The 20,321-nt window shown below is 36.1% G+C and overlaps 1 protein-coding gene across 1 annotated transcript in view; it reads right to left on the bottom strand.

The window, feature by feature from the left end:
* TENM2 (teneurin transmembrane protein 2) overlaps nt 1-20,321 on the bottom strand; it is a 782,568-nt gene that overhangs the window by 463,508 nt on the left and 298,739 nt on the right. The window contains exon 6 of the mRNA XM_082771651.1: nt 11,755-12,030. Within this exon, the coding sequence (XP_082627777.1) occupies nt 11,755-12,030 (276 nt within the window). The remainder of the gene's footprint in view (nt 1-11,754; nt 12,031-20,321) is intronic.

Here is a 20,321-nt window from a genome sequence, read left to right as displayed (position 1 = left end):
TGCTGCCCGTGAAGTCCTCAGAATTACGTTTGACTTCTCCCTAGAACTTCAGCTTTCCAGTTAAAGTACCATAGTGCTTATTGCTCCCTGAATGCTTTCTCATGAGCTTTAGCAAAACAGCTGGACTGAGGATAACTTAGAAAACACTGATCACTAATGTCTGGCTGCTGTGGCCGTAGGTAAGTCCTGCAACATTTATCACAGGACACTTATTTATCCCTTTCTCTTAATGAAACAAACAAACAAACAAACAAACATAAAATATCATCATTGTAATCACACCAGACTGCCTTCATCTGGTATCTATGTAAGTAAAATCTAACGTACCAATTCACACTACCCAAAAATCTGAAAACATAGCAGAAAATCTCCTTTTATATTAACAGAAATGCTCATCTGAAAGATTAGCTGGTATTCTCTCACCGAAGAGAGTCCATGCTGTGCTCCATCATGTACACGATGTCCTTACTCCTAGGTAAGGACGTTAAATCCACAGAGAGTCCATAGGGGAGAGGACAATGAGACCAGACTGAGTAAGACAGACAGAGGACAGGCTTTGTGCATGACCTCCCAAAATCAAGGATTAGACTGAATATGGCTACCCATCTTTAGATACTTTTAGGGAAGTCAAACTACAGGTCAATAAATAAAGCATCTCCAAGAATAAAAAGCGGTTAAGTATCATAATAGAAGTGGTCTTGAAGTACGTAGTAATTATCCAGTAAATTAGAGCTAGCAAATTAATCTAGATGATCAAGACTCAAGGAGACTTCGAGCAGCTACCCAGGGATATATTGACAGGACTGTAAAGATTAGGTTTATTATTTCATTATTCAATAGTGAAAACAGAGAAAACTCCACAAAAGAAGGAAATGCACTGAATTATTTACATATGTTGTTAGGTTTAGAAGTAACTATGAAATGCATAAAAAATAGAAAGAAAATAAAATGCCAAATATTTGTATATCATTAATAAATGCAAGTATTCAACTCCTGGTAATTTTGTGTTGTCTACTGACACTTTAACCCTTTGAGTCCAGCAGCTTATAAGGTTTGCTATAGCAAAGGAGTTTTTTAAAGTGAACATCAGCATTCACAGACAGATGAAAACCATCACAACTTATTCTCTATATTGGTATAGCATGCTTTTGAAAAACAGCACGGACACATTACTACGCACAGTCATTAGCTCTCCTCAACCCAAGCATTTGAATGAGTTCGCTGCAGCCTCATTTGACTGCTCCTCCCTTAGCACTTCATCTCCCACTGTTTGCTCACTCCTCTTTTTATATTGCAGACTGAAGTCACATTCATAGCCTTGACTTAATCCTTCCTACCCCAGCCTTCTTTCTATTCATTGTACAGAATTGTTCAGAAACAACTTTCAAACACAATTGATGGTGATGCTTCATTTTACTTAGTAAAAAGGAAAAAAAAAAAAAAAAAAAGAAAGACAGAAAAGAGTTACAACAGAGAAACTCCACTCTCTTGCACAATTACATCTGTATCCCCATTGAAGCTATACTATTCTGCAGAAGAAAAAGTAACATAGAACTCCTTACAAATAATTCCCTTCTTCTGAAACAAAACTGGAAAAAGGAGTAACTTCACTAGAATTCATCTTATTTCAAGTTTATTAAAAATAAATGTTCTACGGAAAACTGATAAACCCATTTCTTATCTATTACCACTCAAAAACAAATTCCTCTGGGACTCATGATTACTCATTATTACAGCTCAGCATCTGCGGAAACAGAAGTTATATTTTCACTCTTGAGCCCTAATTTGATGTTGAGAAAAGTCCCTTAACCATTTATGTGAAAAAATCCAACTGCTACCTTTCAATATTTCTGAACACCAGTCATGGCTCTAAGCAAACATATGATGCTCACATATTGTGCCTTGCCTACAGGCATGTTGTTATAATTGAATGATATTATGCTGTCTTAAAAGATGGCATCTCAGTTTCAACAGGCCAAACATGGCAAGCAAGTATCAGTTTCCATAGGCATCGTGAACTTTCTAGCAGTACAGTTTCATCAACTGAATGTTCTTCCTGCCTGTATCAGCAGTGGAAGGTCTTGGAACAACCTCAACAGTCAGCAACTTCTGAGATATTCATAACAACCTCAGAAATCAAAAATAAAACCCATCTTTTTATGCAATTTGTGCTCAACTGTATAATCTGTCCCAGAGACATGTTATTTGAAGGCACTCAATAATACCAGGAAGGTTCTTAATAATTAAATTAATAATTAAAGGGGAGGAAAAAATAAAGATGAAAATTTCTTTTCTATCTTAGCCTATAGAAAAAGAAGCTTGATGGTTCATACTTCTATTTGGTTGCATGGATGGCTGCACAGGGTATTTGAGAGCATGAAGAAAATAAGGAAGGAAAGGGAAAGTACAAATATGAGTTGCATATTGAACCTAAATATAGTCTGTGAATGAATTGCATCTGTGATATACTCCATAAAAGAACAAAGTTTTTTAGAGTCCAGCTTGTGTAAATCTCTCTCTTACACACTATCACCTCTCCACAGATGGACAGTCATGCAGCCTTTAAGGCTTGTACATGTAAATACATACAAACCTAAGGTTCTTGCACCTTTTTAATACTAGGAAAAAGACCTTGAACACAACATCTTGAGGAGCCAAGACAGAGAACGTCACAAACTTATTTTGTGGTAACTATACCTCTTTCTGCAACTTAACCCCTCTTCCTCCACCCCCCAAAATTGCTCTCTTCTTCCAACACTAGCGACGTTCTGCTGTGTAGTACCAAGTATATAGAAACTTGAGGTGATCTTCTCACCTGTTAAGAAATGAGTGACATTGAGTTTCTATGCAATTGCAATGTAAATTGTGTTACTTAAATGTATTTATGAAACTGAGGAGAAGCAAGAAATGGTCCCTTTTAAGGACGTGGTTCCAACTAATGCAAGATTTCCTAAAAGCAACACCTGAAGAATTGACTTTACATACAGCTCTGCTGCTTAGTTGTATAAATTATTTTCCATAAGGCCGCTTTTCCTTGCCACAGCTTTATACAATTAATGGAAAAAGTACTGTTTAAAAGAGTACCTCTTCCAAAACTCAATCTTTTTTAACACAAGAATGCAGAAGATCACAGCAATGGCACCCTCTGGTGACAAAGAGTAACACATTGTAACGAGATAAATTATTCATCCTGGAAGAACATTGAAAGCTACAGCTTCCTGTAAATCTACTGAAAGGCACTCCCATTGCAAATCACAAAATGTAGGTATTTTAAAGAACAGTTATAACTAGCTTTCAATAGCAGACAATTTTACTGAAAAGGTAAACTCCTCTAATTACTTCCATTTCTCCATTATCATCATATTTTCATTTTATGGGTTCTATTCTAATAAGATGTTCTTTAACCGTCAAAGACTAAGCTGACAAAACATTAATCATAAATAGTCCTCTATTTTTATCATAGACAGTATTTCATGTTCACATACATGTATGGTTAGGATTTCAGCATATTATCTGCAGTGCTACCAACAGTTTTTGAGATGTTGAAGAATATAGATGAAAGGTCTTTGAACCAAGACTTAAGCAACTGTTTTGGAAGTGGACAAACTGCTCATAACAAATCTTTAACATGAGTTGAGAGGCAGAACTTCAGCCTTTCCATAACACTGCCAGTCATCCCTACAGTTCCTTAATGAAAGAACATCAGAGTGTCAGCAATTTCCAATGCTACAGAAAGACTGAAGATATACAAAAGTATTCCCCTTTTCAATGTCAAGGAAGCGGACTGTTGAATAATGTGTAAAAGCTTAAATTGTTTTAAGGAAGTTGTCGTTAATCCATGTGAGATATAGTGAAATTACAAGCAAAGAGAATGGCTGATTTCCAGATTGTTTGTAACATATTTGGCAGAAGAAGTCCAATTCTGTAAAAACAAATCATGGGTAAAGATAGGTAAAATTCTTGAATTAGATTTCCTCTCCTCTGATTTAAGGAATGTAACTTAAGGCACGTCTATGTTATTTACTACTGAGGAATTACTTTTTTTTTTTTTAATAAAAAAGAGTAAAGTAATAACATGAAATCTCTCTTAAAACTCAGTGATTATGGAATTACATTTTCAACAAGCTCTGTTTATTCTAATATATGCATATATTAAAACTTCTGCATTAAAATAGTTAGGATATAATTTCCTATCCATTTTCTAACTGAATATCATTTGTTTCTGAATAGGCTGTTACATTTAAACATAAGAGTAACAATCATATCAAATATATGGTCTTGTCAGAGTGCTTGAAATGAACAATGCCCACAGTGCAAACACAAAATATATCAAATGGAATATTTAGTAACAGCATTAACACTTAAACGTGTGTAGTTATACATGTATGGTAAATAAATATGCACTGTACATGCACACAAAGTCCATTGGTCAGACTCAGGCAAAGCTGCATAAATGAAGAGTTGTCTAGAAAAAGTATTATGTACCTTGACCTAATTATGTGCTTATCAGTGAAATATGCAAGTCTTTGTAATTAGGAAGACTATTAATAGTGGGATATGCTACATGAACAAAGGTGCCGATATCTGGCTTGATAAATTTGGAGCAAGCTTTTGGTAAAATTTCACAGCTTTTTGAAAGAGTAGACTTAAAATAAATTCAATGCATAGTTTCTTGTGATATGTGCTTCATCTTACAAGGAAAATGTAAAATACACATTTTTATGTTTCACTCTGATAAATTTTGTTTAACAACGTGTACAGCCAAACCTTCCTGCAATGGTTTTATCGCTCATCAGCCACTCACAATGAATTCATTACCAAACTGGATTAACGTTATCAGATACACATTTCTGTTATGGAAAAGTATAAAAAGGCATTATTCTAATTCAGTCATACTTTGAACAAAGGTACTGCTGCTTGCTTGCTTAAGTGACCTATATTATCTAAGTTAGCTTTACTAAAACTAATAATTGACAAACTGAATGATGTGCTATAATGAAATTCTTAAAAATATAGTTTCATCATTTCTCTCTAGTACATGGAAAGGCTCATAATTAAAATATTAATTGAAAAATCAATGGTTATGTTGAGATAGCTTTTTTTGAAAAAGCTCTCAGTGTTGTAACCTTCACATGACAATGTAGATAAAGTTGCACGTAAAAGCTCTTCCCTCATGTTCAGGAGAACTAGATTACAGTTAGCCTCCATAGTTTATGAACCCAGCTGCTGGAGTATTTTCCAGGTAGCCTTAATTCACCAGCATGTATTTCCATTTTCCTCAATTTCTTGGCTAAATACTTGATTTCATTTCCCTTGTCTCAACTCCTAGATGCCTTGGTTCATGCAATTACAGAGGGGGCAGTCAGGCACTCCAAATAAGTCACTCCAAAGATCAAAACTGCAAAATGGGAAACAGCATCAGCAAGGTTGTGCTGTAGTATATAGATAGAACACAAAATGTTCAGGCCCAGCAGCTAGAATGGGGCATTTAATATGCCAGAGGTACTAAAATCCCTGACACCCAAGAGAAATGAAAGTTTACAAATTTTACGGACACTGAAGCCCTGTTTTGAATGGCAAGACGAGTATGGACAGCAAGATCTCATCACACCATGTATAAAAAATTTATTTTTTATACTTCATCCATTTCTCCTATAATCTGGAGGGCTAGAAACATACGTACTTCCTGTGGAATAAAACCTGAGATGACAGTGTACATCTCTCTTTAGTGAACACTCAACTGAATGGAAAATATGATCTCTGCAAAATTACTGAATCTCAGCTACAAGCTAAACACTCTATTTACTCCCCCTTATTATATAGGCCACCTAAGCACAGATGCCACTGTTGCCACATCTGCATCTTAACTCTCCAGAGTATCACCAAACACCAAGTTCTGGGTAGCATTTATTTATCTCTTTTGATATACCTGTATTATTAGCAGTACTTTCATCTGAACATCCCAGTGGTCTACACTAGAGTGTTGCTGGGTAATATTAAAATTGTAACAAGTGTTTAAGATTGTATATGCTGTCATTTCATGTTCCTGTCTTGCACAAGGCTTCAGAGTTTACCAGTACTACATGCACACTTTTGTTCTTAACCCTGTCATTTAGCCTTCTCCTGCACTGAAAGCATAAGCCACTTACCTGGATAAAATGGTTGATATGTCTGTAAAGGTAGTTTCCTAATAGAGGAACTGGCTAGCAGGAACAGCTTCCTGTTCAAAGTGGCCTAAGGTTTTGAGATCACATCAAAACTGGATCCACTTAAGCAACTGAGTGTTGATACCATGGCTTAATGACTTTTAAAATGTCACTTATAAAGCACTTGACATGCCCTCACTAAAGAAGAGATGAAGAATATCCATGCACAAGCTAACCGTCCAAGCACTCTTCCTTCAGAAGCCTAGTTGGTGTATGATGTACATGATTCCATTTCATTTAAATGTCATCCAATACCTTTGGACCATCTGGATACCTTTAAGCTATAAAAGGTCACACAATCTTGGTGGCTCTCCCTCTTTCTTCTCTGTCCCTCCTGCTATTTCCAAGCTGCCTGGGTGGATCTGTGAGGCAAATGGGCACAACGTTTCCAGCTAGAGCAAAAATCTCAGTTGTTTAGCACAACTGTGAAATCTACAGCAAGTATGTTTGCATACAGTAAGCAGCTTCCCTGCTTCTTGCACACACAGATATACTACCTCAAAATGACAAGGATATTATTTTTTGTTCCTAGCTCATCTCGAGACTTCACAGATCTGCTCCTACTCAATCCTCTTCAAGCAATTCATTTTAACAAGAAAAGTACTTCCCATAGGCCACAATGAATATTTGTTAATAGAAACATTTAGGAAGCAAGTTCAGGTCCAACTTTTTTTAAACCCAAACAGAATTCTGTTGTCAGGAAGATTAAAACCTTCTACTTTCAAAGTGGGCTAATTACTTACAGACATTATTGTGCGTAAGACAAAATCAAAATCTTCTGAAGAGTGGAATCACAGTTTCACCATAACCTTTTCTGCAAATTATGAAGTGTGAAATAGAACACTGAATAAAAATTAAAATAAAAAAACTTTGAGAACAACATGTCAAAATTTAAACAGTGAAAATAAGAAAATAAACTCCTCAGCTGTCATCTGATGGTCTGATGCTTCTGTACACTACTCTGATGTGGCAGTATCTTTTCATTTCCATCCTAAGCCAATAAAATCCTGGAAAAAGCCCAGAATATACTGCTCATAAAACTAAAACAACAATAAAATATGAAGTCAGTTTGAATAATGGTTATGTTTTGATTTTTTAAGATTTACTTCATATATGCGCTTGAGAAATTACTATATGAAATCACCACTGAAAACTTCATAGAACAACAAAAAAAGGAAAATAGTTTCCATTTTTCCCCCTTAAAAATTGATCAGAAGTACAACACAAGTACAGTTTCTCATATTACTTTTTTTCCTACTTCATTCTACCTTATACATGGTACTTGTGTTTTTTTGTTTGTTTGTTTTTTCAATAAATGATATGCACACATGGTATTGTGTGGTATTCAAACTTTCAGTCACTACAGTAAAAACCACCAATGTGATAAAGGAAAAAAATGAAGCAGCATTAATCATCACTAGTATGTCTAGTGTAGCACTTGTTGATGGATATTGAACCTGAACATCGTTTCTCTGTGAAGCATCGCACAACGCATTCCTATGCGACTTGAATCCTCAAACTGGGTGCTGGAGACCAGCTGTCTTCCAAAGGGAAGGTCTCCAGGAAGAGATGAAGTAAGAAAAGGGAAAGAGTATGGCATTACTCGATTCAACAGCAGGACTCTCCAGGTTCAACCAAAGTACCCCTGTTCCGCATATCACCAGGTACAGCTGGGCTATTGATACAGAATTGTTGCTGTATGTTCAGAAAGATTTGCTTTATCTACAAAGAGCTACCAAATCACAGTGTTTAATACTACATGCAAAACATGCACAGATTACCACATGTACCACATAGTAGAATCTTGAAACATTTCCCTTGTTTTGTAGAAGGTTGAGATGGCTTTCTTTTATTCCTGTTCATTCTTGCCTTACTGCTCAACTCACAGTCACTACTGCTAAAATAAAAGCATTCTTTGATCATCTTTTTTTTGGTCTGACTATTTTAATGAAATGGTTTCACTCCTGAACACTCTCCTTCTCCTCCTAGATATGTTTTTGTTTTTTTTTTTCTTCCTGACAAACAAATGCAAAGCAGAAACATTTCAACTGTTTGATATTATATCAGAGTTGAAATCTCACAGTAAACATTTTATGTTATGTCCCATTCTATCAGTAGTACCATCCATTATGTCTAACAATGGTGCTAATACAAAAAGTGCCAAAGTAACAACCTTCTAGAAAAATAAAGTCACCTATGCTGATGGAAGTATCCACTATTACAGATGTTTACTCTTGTACAACAGTATAATTAATCTGATTTAAACTCATATCAAATGAAGTCCTCCTTGCCGATTTTTTTTGGTCTAATAGTTCAGCACTCACCTATTACTGAAATGTACTCTCAGCTCACATGCTACTTTCCCATTCTCCTTTCTCCTACTTGGGATTATGCCTCCTACTTTGGGATTATGTCCATTATACTAGAGGAACTCTCTAGTATATCCCCTACACACTGAATCTGTGGGTGTTCAGAAATAACTCTCTCCACAAAGCTAGCACACAACATCAGAGGAGACCTAACTGACAGTTTACATTTGGATGTATTGCAAAAACATTAAGTTACTTAAATCTCACAACACAACAAATCATGCTGTATAATAATTTGATCACAGATTTGCTCTTAACTATTCACATCACTATGTCTAAAGAAGAGATCAGCAGATAGAGATTGCAGTAACAGTTGCAAGATCCATTAAGAATTTTGAGCCTAATCAGACTTGTGAAAAATAGAAGTGTTCCTTCTCAAACTGGATCTTCAATAACCTGTTTTGCTACAAATGATGTTAGTGTACCATGTAAAAGAGTGAATTTTAATGAGTGTACATTATTTCAATTTGTCCATAAGCATTTTGAACAAGCTGATATTTTGGGGTTCACACAATTCTAATCTATGATCAAATGAAATCATACTGAATCTAGAAATGCAGAAAATCATCAAAAGCTTTGTGAATAGATTGGTATTGGCACAACATCATATTGTCAGAGCAATTTTTAGAGATTAAACTAGGCTACTTGGAGATGAACAAAAAATGACAAAATCTATATAATGCTGCAAGAAAAGTGAAAGTTTTTTTTGCTTTGTTTTTACCCAAAATGCAATGATATAAATTTCAATATTATCTCAATATTAAAAAAAAAAAAAAAAAGAACACCTTTTGGAGTTCAACTACTGTTTTGTAACAGAATAGTACAACCATACCATGGGCAAAAAGCTTCAACAGTACTTTAAATATATTCAATGAAGTGCATGCATCATGAGTTCCTTCTAATATTGCTAGGCATAAATGGATAAAACCTCGTACCAAGAAAGGTTCCATTTTATGCCAGTATCCTGCAGATGTGAAACAACATCAGAAAGTGAATTTCTCTTGAAATACAAATTCTTGTTACTTCCTCTTCAAGATGAATACCTAGCAGGTTATTGATCTGCCTCTGAAGGACACAGCTTTTATTATGTAGGCAACCGCTGCTGGGCACAAGCGTGAGGAATTAATGATGGTTTTGTAAGTGTCCACACCGTGGTGCTGAACCAGTGGGGCAACTGTCAATCTATATGATAATACATCCCAAAACTTCATAAAGTCAGTGATGTGAAAAAACATTGATTTTTGAGCTAACCAGGAGAGCAAGACTAAAAAGTTTACTGAAGTTAACACCTCTGTGTATATGATAGTTGTTCCATACTAGCATGATTTTTTTAAACAATCAAACATAAATGCTTATCATAAGAACCTTGCCAAGTAAAAATGAATTCCACACACTAGTTTGTTTCTTGCATGCTCTTTTATCATGTCCTCCTTTCTTTTATTAACATCATTGTTAGAAAGATTACCTGTTCAAAATGGATTCACTGCACTGTATTTCAAATTACTCAGTAATTCATTTACTCTTTGGAGGAAAACGAAATGCAAGCAAACAGACTCATTCTTTCATCAACATCTGCAACACTATGCAAGTAGGTCCTGAGATTAAATTTTCTCAGACAAAATGTGTGGCATGGTGCTTCCAGAGAAGTAGAGACAAACTGCCAATCATCTACAGATACGTGAATTCATGCTGTAGAAATAAATTCTAATTGTTCCGTAATGCCAGAATTTAATTAGTCAGTTTTTTATTTTATTTGACATAATGCACAGGGGCCTTATCAAAACTATACTGAAGTCAATGGAAATCGTCCTATTTTCTGTGAATGGCACTAATTAATTAACCAGTCAGGTTTTTTTTTCAAAATACTGGCTTCCTTGTATCCACTCATGCTAGTAAAAATACATTTCCTCTTTGGTTTTCATGAAGAAATATATCCTGCTATGCCTACAGAGAGAAGATATTACTTGAAGATTCTATTTAAATCAGAAAAAAAAATGCTCTTGCAAACAAAATCAATTGCACTTCTCTGAACTATTTTCAATCAATACAGAAAATGTAACTCAGTTTTCCCTTGTTTGCTTTAACAAGCAGTTGCTTCCACTTCCAGTGCCCATCACAGCCCTGCTTTGCTGAAACTGAGACAACTCTCACTGAACATGGGGAGGAGCCTAAAATAAACATGAAAATATCCTCCTCTAAGCAGAGCAATAGTGTGCAACAAATTAAATTTTGTCTTAAGTAATATATGCAGCTGAAAGCTGGTTACACTGGGTAGTATTACCTGCCTGAATAGTTGCTCCAGGGATACAGGGTTAGGGAGATGCCCCTTCACCTTCTCAAAATGGCAAACATCAAACCCTTGAGTTCTTAAGCTAAGCTTGCACCTTCATTAGGAGGGAGGACCTTCCCAGGATGCAGAACAAATGGTGGCAAATCCATTCTTAACATTTTTTCCTCTCTAATTTAGTTTAAAAAGATGCGGGCAGAGAAAATCTGCCTGGTAAAAACTTTTAGTAGATTGATATGAAGAACATTAATCAGGACTGTATGCATTTGAAAGGTCAGCTGTCTGCATGGAATTTTTCATCAACTACTGGCTAGGTTTTTTGTCACCAATGACTCTTGCATAGTGTAAAGTTTCTTTCTTATGAACTTAATAACCTATGCTAAATATAAGTACTTTGCCTCAGTATGATGCATAGGTTTGCTTTCTAAAAGCCCTTCATACTTATCAGTAAGCAAATAACAAATAAATTTAAAAAAATCAAAACCTCATAAAAAAAACACACAAAATAAATGTGATTGTTACAAAATAGCACCATTGTTACAGCTACTAGCATCTTATAGATTAATAGAAAGCTTCAAGCTTTCTATAAAAATAACATGAGAAACTTTTAAAGAAATTTCTTCCTGTTTCTCATCATTAAGTTTAATTTAATGTACTTGGAGCACAAACTTCTGTGAAAGATAATTGCCTGAACAGTAAATTGTATGATAAAGCAATATATATCAGATTATGTAATATACATGTAAAAAGAGTTTCCTGATATCAATGTCCAAAAAAAAAAAAAAAAGAAAAAAAAGTAAAATAACCACCTTTGAAGGAACACTCAACTATTTTTCAGTATGATTACATTCTTATGTATGCGCATGAAGAATATATTGAACAAAAGGCCTACCGTTTTCCTCATCTGACTTATTTTCGTTGTCGGAGTCGGTAAGTGTGAGAGCTGAGTTTTCGCGACTTGACAGACCGGAACTTCGCCTGGATTTGATCCCTCTTCCCCACAGCCTGATCGCATGCTCTGGAGACATTCCTCCCTCTGTGTCCGAGTCAGCATCAGAGCCAGTGCTCAAGGAATAGCCTTGGTGGAGTATTCCTATGTCCGAGCAGTAGCCACTTCGATGGGGAGAGGGCTCACAGATTCCTAGCTCTGCAAGGGTGAAGTTTGTTCCTAGAAAGGCAATTACAGAAAACTAAATAATTTAAAATCTTGGGGATCTGATTTAAGTTTCAGAATAACAGAACTTTTTAATTTTTCTTAATTATGATGTGTGCTAAGCCTTTGTAATGAATTGCATAGAGAGATCTCTGGTGCAAAGATCTAGCAAGACTTACCGAAAACACACTGAATACACTTGAAATGGATGAAAAACACAAAACAAGGGTAGATTTTAAGTTACTTATGCCTACTATTTTGACCCCAAATAATTTATCGCTTACATAAAGTTTATGACAAGTGACAGTAACATGACTTGCTTTATGTTACATATCTAACCTTGTATTTGCAGAACCAGAGCCTTAGCTTTGAGGTTTAGCATTTGACTATTCAGAGAGAATCTCTGTTTCTCATGCAAGACATGAGCCTTCCAGAGAGATAGGAATCTTTAGTTCTAACTTCCTATGGTTTCCTATTTCATAGAAAATGAGTACACATTTGGGAAAAGAGTTCACAGAGCCAAGGATCACTTGAAAGAATGCAAATCTATCAGTGATGAAACAGAAATCTTGTCACCATTTTTGCATTTTCATACTGTGTGAGATTGGTAGTTTGAATATCTGCTATAGAAATTGAAACATATCTCAATTATTGTAATTGTTTTCTACCTTTATTCATTGTACTCAATAAGAAAGCATACATTAACACCAGAATCAAGAGGTCACTGGTTTTAAAGGCAAAACTTTCAGGATCAAAATCAAAACAAGACATTTAGCACTTAATAACAACACAGTGGACAGTCATATTTTGAAGGCACATGGAGTCCCCCAGGGTTGTCAGAAAGTATAGACTTGCTGGTTGATTTCTGCTTATGTATTTGCTTCCTACGTGAAAGAACAGGACTGTAAAGAACTGCATGTGGAAATATGCTCTGTCTCTAAGGCTTTCTAGGTTTTTGAAAAGCATACTGATTTCGGCTTCATTACAATGGGCTACAAATGAAAAATCAGGACAGAATGAAGTGACTTGCAGTATAGCTGACAATAATTTAATTCACAGTGAAACTGCATCTGTAGTCTGAGTTTCTACAATGGTATTTTTATTTTGTCCAAAAGTAGTTTATATTTTCTCCTCTTCCCCTATATGTTCACCAGAATGATGCTGTATAATGAAAGTTCATACACTAAGTAAAAAACATACCTAAGTGTCTTCCATTGATAAAGACATATAATCAATTTGGTTATTTACTGAAGTATCACAATTTCTTTCTCAGTTGAGCCAGGACTGGTACACCTCTTTATGTCAGCCCTCTCTGGTCTCATATCCAGCTGTTGAAGTGCTTTGGAAACGGGACGCTTTCATAGATCTACAGAAAGTAAAACTAGGCCCTACTTAACTTTTATAGCTGTAGCTCATCAGTTAGGGAAGGTGATGGGTTTCTTCTCCTGGAAACCTGAGCTATGTCTTCATCCAGTGATGGCTAGACAGGAACAACGAGCACAAGGAGAGGGAAGGCATGCTTTCCTTCACCCCTGGGTTAACCAGTACATGGGCCAGCAGCAACACAGTGGCCAAAAAGTAACACTGACTGGATGCTTCTAGCAAAACAAAGCATTCATTCGCAATATATAAAAATAGTACACAAAAGGCTGTCATTAAAAAAATGTCAGCTCTTATCAACACCCAATTATACCAAACACTCTTAGTCAGGAGTACATTTTAACTTGCTTTCCAATTTCTAATCCAGTAATCATAAATTCAGTGGTTTATTCATCGGGAATGAACTGAACAGTCCTAAGTATGAGCCTAAGTGCACATCAATCCAGAGTTTTATTGTTGTTTAAAAGAACCCTGCTATGAAATTTGGAAGAAATAACTATTTTTAAAAGAAAGTGTGAAACTTCATCAGGTGCAATTTCAGTAGAACATATTTAACCAAAATAGCTAATGAGAATCTTGGTTTTGCCATATTAGCAGGCCAAAGTTAGTCAAAAAAAAAAAAAAAAAAAAGTCACTATCAACCCAAAATATAAAATATTTATAGAAAAGAATGTGAACTGCAACCTACTAGCACTACACTTTCATGCCCACACAGGTAAAGTGCATGCTGACATTAGAAACACATCATGAAAGTGAAGCTTTTAAAGTTTTCTTGTGGCATAAATATCTACAAATACACATCAGTTATGAATATATTAGCTTAATTAAGCTGTTTTACATACTTGGTAAAACAATTTAATGATATTCTGTAGAATTTAACAGCCATTAGAAGCCCAGAAAATTTCACTCTGATTAGCATTCTGTATTGGCATAAAAAATCTAACTATAACATCTGATGCAAAAAGTAATCTTTAGAGAAATTCTTACTTCGTCTGAGGAAAATGGTAAAGGCACTGCAAGTGGAAGGTAAATACAGTAGTTATGGAACTCGTCCATCCATTAGAGCTTTGTGATGTGAGAATCTAACAGCTTCCAGAAACATTGATACAAAAATTTGAAAACTGACCAACTTTAAATGTAACAGAACTGGATCGGATCAACTCAAGAACAGGAATGGAACCAGCCTACTTACTGAGCCTCTGGAGAAGGATATTCCATGCTGCTTCTCAGAAATTTCCTCACAGTCTTACAAAAGAGTATCTCAAGTATACCTACTGTAGACACAAAGTATCCCAGAGAGTCCCCACTCCAGCAAAAAATATTCTTCTCACATGGACTCTGTATTTATACCTATCTATACCTGTGTGTTTGTATATATATATATATAAATACATGTATATACAAATAAATATAAATATATACATGTATGTATAAATATATACATACATACAGGTATAGATAGGTATAAATACAGATACATATATATATACACACACCTTCACTCTCATTCATTTTACTTGAAAATCTGATGAAAACGTTAGAGAAGCATTACAATTATGTTCTCTACACCTTTTCTTGATCTGGATTGTGTTCTCCTATGTGTCTAATTTCCTTAAAACCGTTCATATCTCTTGAAGAACATATGGACTGCTTTCACTTTGATAATATTTTCTTGCTTGCGCAGCCACAATTGCACATTAAGGGATTCATGGCATTAGTAGACCACTGCTGTAAATTCAGATGGGAGGATAAGTTTGGCTCTGGAGGCGCTGATATCATTTATCCAACAATTCATAACAGAAAGAATCCTACTATTGCTTTGGAATAAAGTATCTTCACACAAACAATGAGAAAATACCAAATCCCTTCCATACTTTCATGCCCAGTGGTGCTGACTGAATGCTTCCTGCTGGGATCCTGCTGGCAGCAGGGTCACCACGAACAAGGGCAGCCTTCCTCTCCCCAGTTCCAGTACAAACCACAGCCCCTGGATGCTGGTGCGAGGAAACTCAAACCAAGCCTGACCCAGGGATCCAGCATCTCCCTCTAGAAGCATCTTCCTCATGGCTCCACAAGAAATTAAGAGACCAAGCAAATCAAGACCTCAAAGAACAAAACCCAGGCATTCACAGAGGGAATGTTGTGCATTCACAAAGGGAAACCCAAACCATGAGCTGAAGTGCACTACTAGCAGCCAAAGCAGATAGATGGTTTCTTAGTGTTATATACCACATGCTGTCTCTGGGGCTTGTGAGTAACTCTTGGGAGCTGAGAGCTTCATTTGTGAAGCAGGGCTGAGACGTGAAGCTGGGATCCATTCTTGCACATTCTGAACCTAAAGGTGTTTTCTTTCAAATTCTTGTAGCATCTACTACATTGCTGGTGGCACTAAGTGAAAAGAGCTAAATAACATCTGATCCTTATTGATTGAAAAGAAAGAAATCTTTCCCTTGAAGACAACACCACCAAAAAAAAAAGTTTTTTAAAAAAGTGTTTTTGTTCGCCTTTTTGTATGTAACGGAGCTTACTAGCTTCCATCCCCATTCCCTTCATCCCCACCTGCAAAAATCACTAGACCATATCCCTTAAAGAAAGGCAGTTAATACCATCTGCTCCCTTAAGGCTTGCATAATCTCTGATGCAAAAATAGATTGGTAGTGTACAGGTTTAGAAGTGTAATATAATGTTGTATACTTCATCGTCATGCCCATAATCTACATGCTGTGAGTAGTCTCTCAATAGAGTAGAAAAGCTTTGTTTTCCTTTCAATTTATGTATGACTAGTATATCTTTCAAGCTCATTTTCTTTTACAACAATTTACTACATAAGTTATTTAGTATACAAATACTCAATAGAAGTGTGATTAATTCAATGATGTGCAATTCTACTTATTCCAGCTAAGACTAAAAAGCATTACTATAAAGCAAAGGTTATTTTCACCTGACCTCTAGGCAGAGGTCTCATTTGGTTAATTACAAATTATAGGAATTGCCCTTCTGAAGATTAATCTAATCCAGCTGTGATCAGTACAAGATGCCTCAGGGGAAGATATCTGAAACCAGTAATGCAAAGATATGACAAATTCTCCTTCAACACCAGATCAGCAGTTCAAAACTGGGTTAAGTCTAAAATCAAAAGGATAAATATCACTGACATTCTTTGCTACGAAAATCAATTTACAAGAAGATCAGATTTTTGTTTTGTTTTGTTTTTTACATTTAAGATACTCCATCCTTTGTCAATTTTTTGGCTATCTTAACAGCTACAATGATTTTTGCTGGCATGAGTACCACACTTGAATGCCAATCTGTGGTATATGAAGAGGTCATTCTTTTTAATAAACTCTGATGTTCGCTTCTTAATTTTTTCTCAATTCCGTACACATTCATTCATTATAATGACAGGGAGAACAGATGATTACAAGCTCATTTTTTTATCCACTTATCATATATATTTTTAACATTTACCCTTTTACAGATCTTCCTTATAAGATAAACAACTGCCTTCTTTTTAGTCCTTCTTTGTAATTCACCCATTTCAGTAGCATACTTCTCTCACAATTACAGATCTATCATTATAAGATAAATTCCACCTTTCTGGTGGCTTAAAGATACTTAAATCAGAAGTACATTTTCTGTGCAAAATATAGGAATTTTAACCACCTAACCACAATTAATAGCCTCTGTGACTATTGTGATATTTGCAGGAAACATGGCTGGAAAGTTACCTCTGTTAGCATTATTGATATATCCCACTTCTGAAGAAAATGCAAAATCCAACAGAAAATCACATGGGAAAGATAAGGTCGTCTTTTACTGCGATGCCTCCAAGTAGAGGAAATATTCCATGATTCCAGAGGCCAGGTAAGAAAGAGGAGATACTTGCTATACAACTCATCATTCTACAGCAGGTTTATGGGCTTCTTCTCCCCTTTAAAGCATTCACAATGAGTATTATACAGTATAAACTGAAGTATTTGCCTGGACTCTTTTCCTCACTCTGTATCTATTTTCCCCTAATAGCAGTTCTTTGAGAGCATGGGGAAAGGGGAATATAAGCTCCTGCAGGACAAACACTGCTTGTCAAACTCTAAAACTACTGGAGAACAGTTTCCTTAGAAATTAGAAAATAATAGCAAACGAGCTATACTTAGTTCTAAGTTTTAAAATCCATAGCTAGTGGCTAACAAATGCAGGGCTACCGACATCTGCCTGTTACTGCCTAATAAGAAGATTTGTAGAGGACTTATTTTCGTTTAAGGTTATGAAACTTCTGGGTTTGCTAGTCAGGAAAGTTAAACATTTTATCACTACAGCAATGTGAACTTTAACCACTTAATGATGATAAATCTTACTTTCACAGAGCACGTTTGTGACAAAGACACCAGGAAATGCTTTACCAAGAAACATCTGACTACCCTTGAGGTATTGATGCCCATCTCTGAGGGGCTGTCACCCAGACCTTGTGCACACATACACACTCGTAATGCCTACTACAATTTAGAAAACATGCACATTGTGAAATTTTGTTAGAATTTCTAACACAGTAGTATTCAGACAACAATTTATTAAATTCAGCAGAAACTGCATGTTTTTCTTAAAAGTGAAACACCTTCTGGCAATCTCAGTCCCTTCTGTAGCAAACTGACTGGCAGCAGCAAACAGAAATCTATATACATATTACAACACATAGTTTGAATTTCAAATATATTTTCTAGCTGCTCTCATCAATGGCAGCAAAATCCTTTAATTGTCTTTTTTATAATCCTCTTTCTGCCTTGCTTCTTTCTGACTCAGAGATCCCCAAGCCTAATACCACGATACAGATGTTTCTCTTTTTGACAGTAAGTCTGGTGACAGTTATTAATAGAGTAGCTACAACTATGCTAAAAAAAATATTAAGGTTTATAAAACCAGGCATCTAACAAGATTTCACTCTAGCTCACAATATTAAATAGTCCTCAGTTCTGCGGTCACATACTATATTTGTAATATACTATATTGTATGTTCAGTGACTGCAGGGTTACTTTCATGTCTTTTATCCTTCCCCATTCAATCTTCATATACCACATAGAGAACACAATATTATTAATTACTTCAATACAATTTTTTGCAGGTGTGCTGAATGTAGTCTCTGAGAACATCTCAAACACTACAAAAGTACCTGCACACCTCCTTGGGAGATGAACTTTTCTTACTCTCATGTAATAGCTTTTAAGCTATGGAAAGAGAGACCAGAGCACACTCTTCCCAGGGCACACACTAGTTCTGGCAACACTCCACCTAAAACTTACCTACAGCGCAGCCCAGGTTAAAATGCAATTCTAGAGGGTAATATTTGACTTTTCAAGGTAGTCATTCAATCACTGTTAACTTCCTAGCTTTTCCAAGCACTGAGGAGGTAGTAAAAGGAGAATAGCTTCACTTACTACAACAGGATGTGTTATTCCTACAGATGTGTCCATTCTGGAGGAGACAGGAGAGTGCAGGCAATTACATAATTCTTAGGGATATGGTTTAGTGGGGACTGTTAGTGTTAGGTCAGAGGTTGGACTCGATGATCTTGAGGTCTCTTCCAACCTAGAAATTCTGTGATTCTGTGATAAGCGAGTGCTGGGTTCTTCTGTGCTCTGTCTGGGCACACTTCTCTTGCTCCTTGCTGAGCAAATGTCAGCAAAAAGAAAGCTCAGAGCAGAGCCCCACAGTCGCTGCCTGTGCTGGGGCCAGGCAGCGAGGCAGCTCCTTGCACACATGCCATCAGCTTTGCAGTCAAACTCCAGAACATTGCAGTGAATTTTTGCAGCTGCAGCTAAGATGCATAGACAGATCACAGCGAAAGCTTTTCCAAACTGAGAATGTCTGATTCAAAGGATGGAAATATATTTTTTTTTAACCTACAAAATGGTCCCATGATGTTTGCACTTTGAGCACAACAGCGTGTTTTCTCTAACGTCATTCTCAGAACTGGTCAGATACTCCTTGTCTGCTTTCCAAACAAATCACCTCTAAGTAGACAGAATTCACAGAAAACTTCAGCCTAAACACTTCAATCTACCAAAGATTTGAGATCTTATTATAAGAAATAGTAGATAAACACAACTATACCTGACATGCTAATATGCATATAAATTCTTCTTTTCTCAAAGCAACTATTGTCTCCTCCATTACTCTGCATATTTCTAATGAAATGTAACGTCTGTCATTTAGAAGGCTATGACTGTTCTGTGATCAAAATCAAAGTAAACACCCACAGGGCTTTCTGGGCTAAACATGCACAATGCATACCTGTGTTTGTATAAGTATGACCCATGTCAGGGATGGCTTCCCGGGCAACCTCCAGCAGAAGGAAAAAAAAAATCTGCTCTGTTTTGGTCTACTCAGTGTCTAGACAGACTATGAGTATGGCCAGTCATTTGACCCAACTCTGATCTGATTTCCTGCATTTTTATTATTTATTTATGTAGTGAAAGTGACAAGAAAACATGAGAAACATTTGATATTTAAGACTACAACAATATGTTTTTGTTTTTGTTTTTTTTTTTTACTTTGTGAACAAGACTGGAAATTCTTCCACAGATCTGATAAAAGACATTTTAGCATTCTGAAATTAGTTGTGCCACATTACTCATGTCAAAAAACATTGACAGAACTACAAAGTTAACACCTGGGCTGTTGTACAGCAGTGAGGACTAGCATAGACGAACTTCCACATCTTAAAAAGACTGAAAACAACCCACAAAACTTGGGGTGGGGTGGGGGTGTGGCACAAATTCTCTTCTTTTCTTCTGTGAAATGGAGCCAACACTTTGCTGTCAAACTGTCATTAACAACGGTCAAAAAGATCCAACTTGCTTCTGCAGTGACAAGTAGTGTATTTGTTGGGATAAAATCTGCACCCATTCCCAGCTGCATATTGTGACACCCC

The sequence above is a fragment of the Aythya marila genome, assembly GCF_965140915.1.
Source record: "Aythya marila genome assembly, chromosome: 14".
Taxonomy (NCBI): Eukaryota; Metazoa; Chordata; class Aves; order Anseriformes; family Anatidae; genus Aythya; species Aythya marila.
The sequence above is the reverse complement of the archived record's forward strand: the minus strand, read 5'-3'. Positions and strand labels throughout refer to the sequence as shown.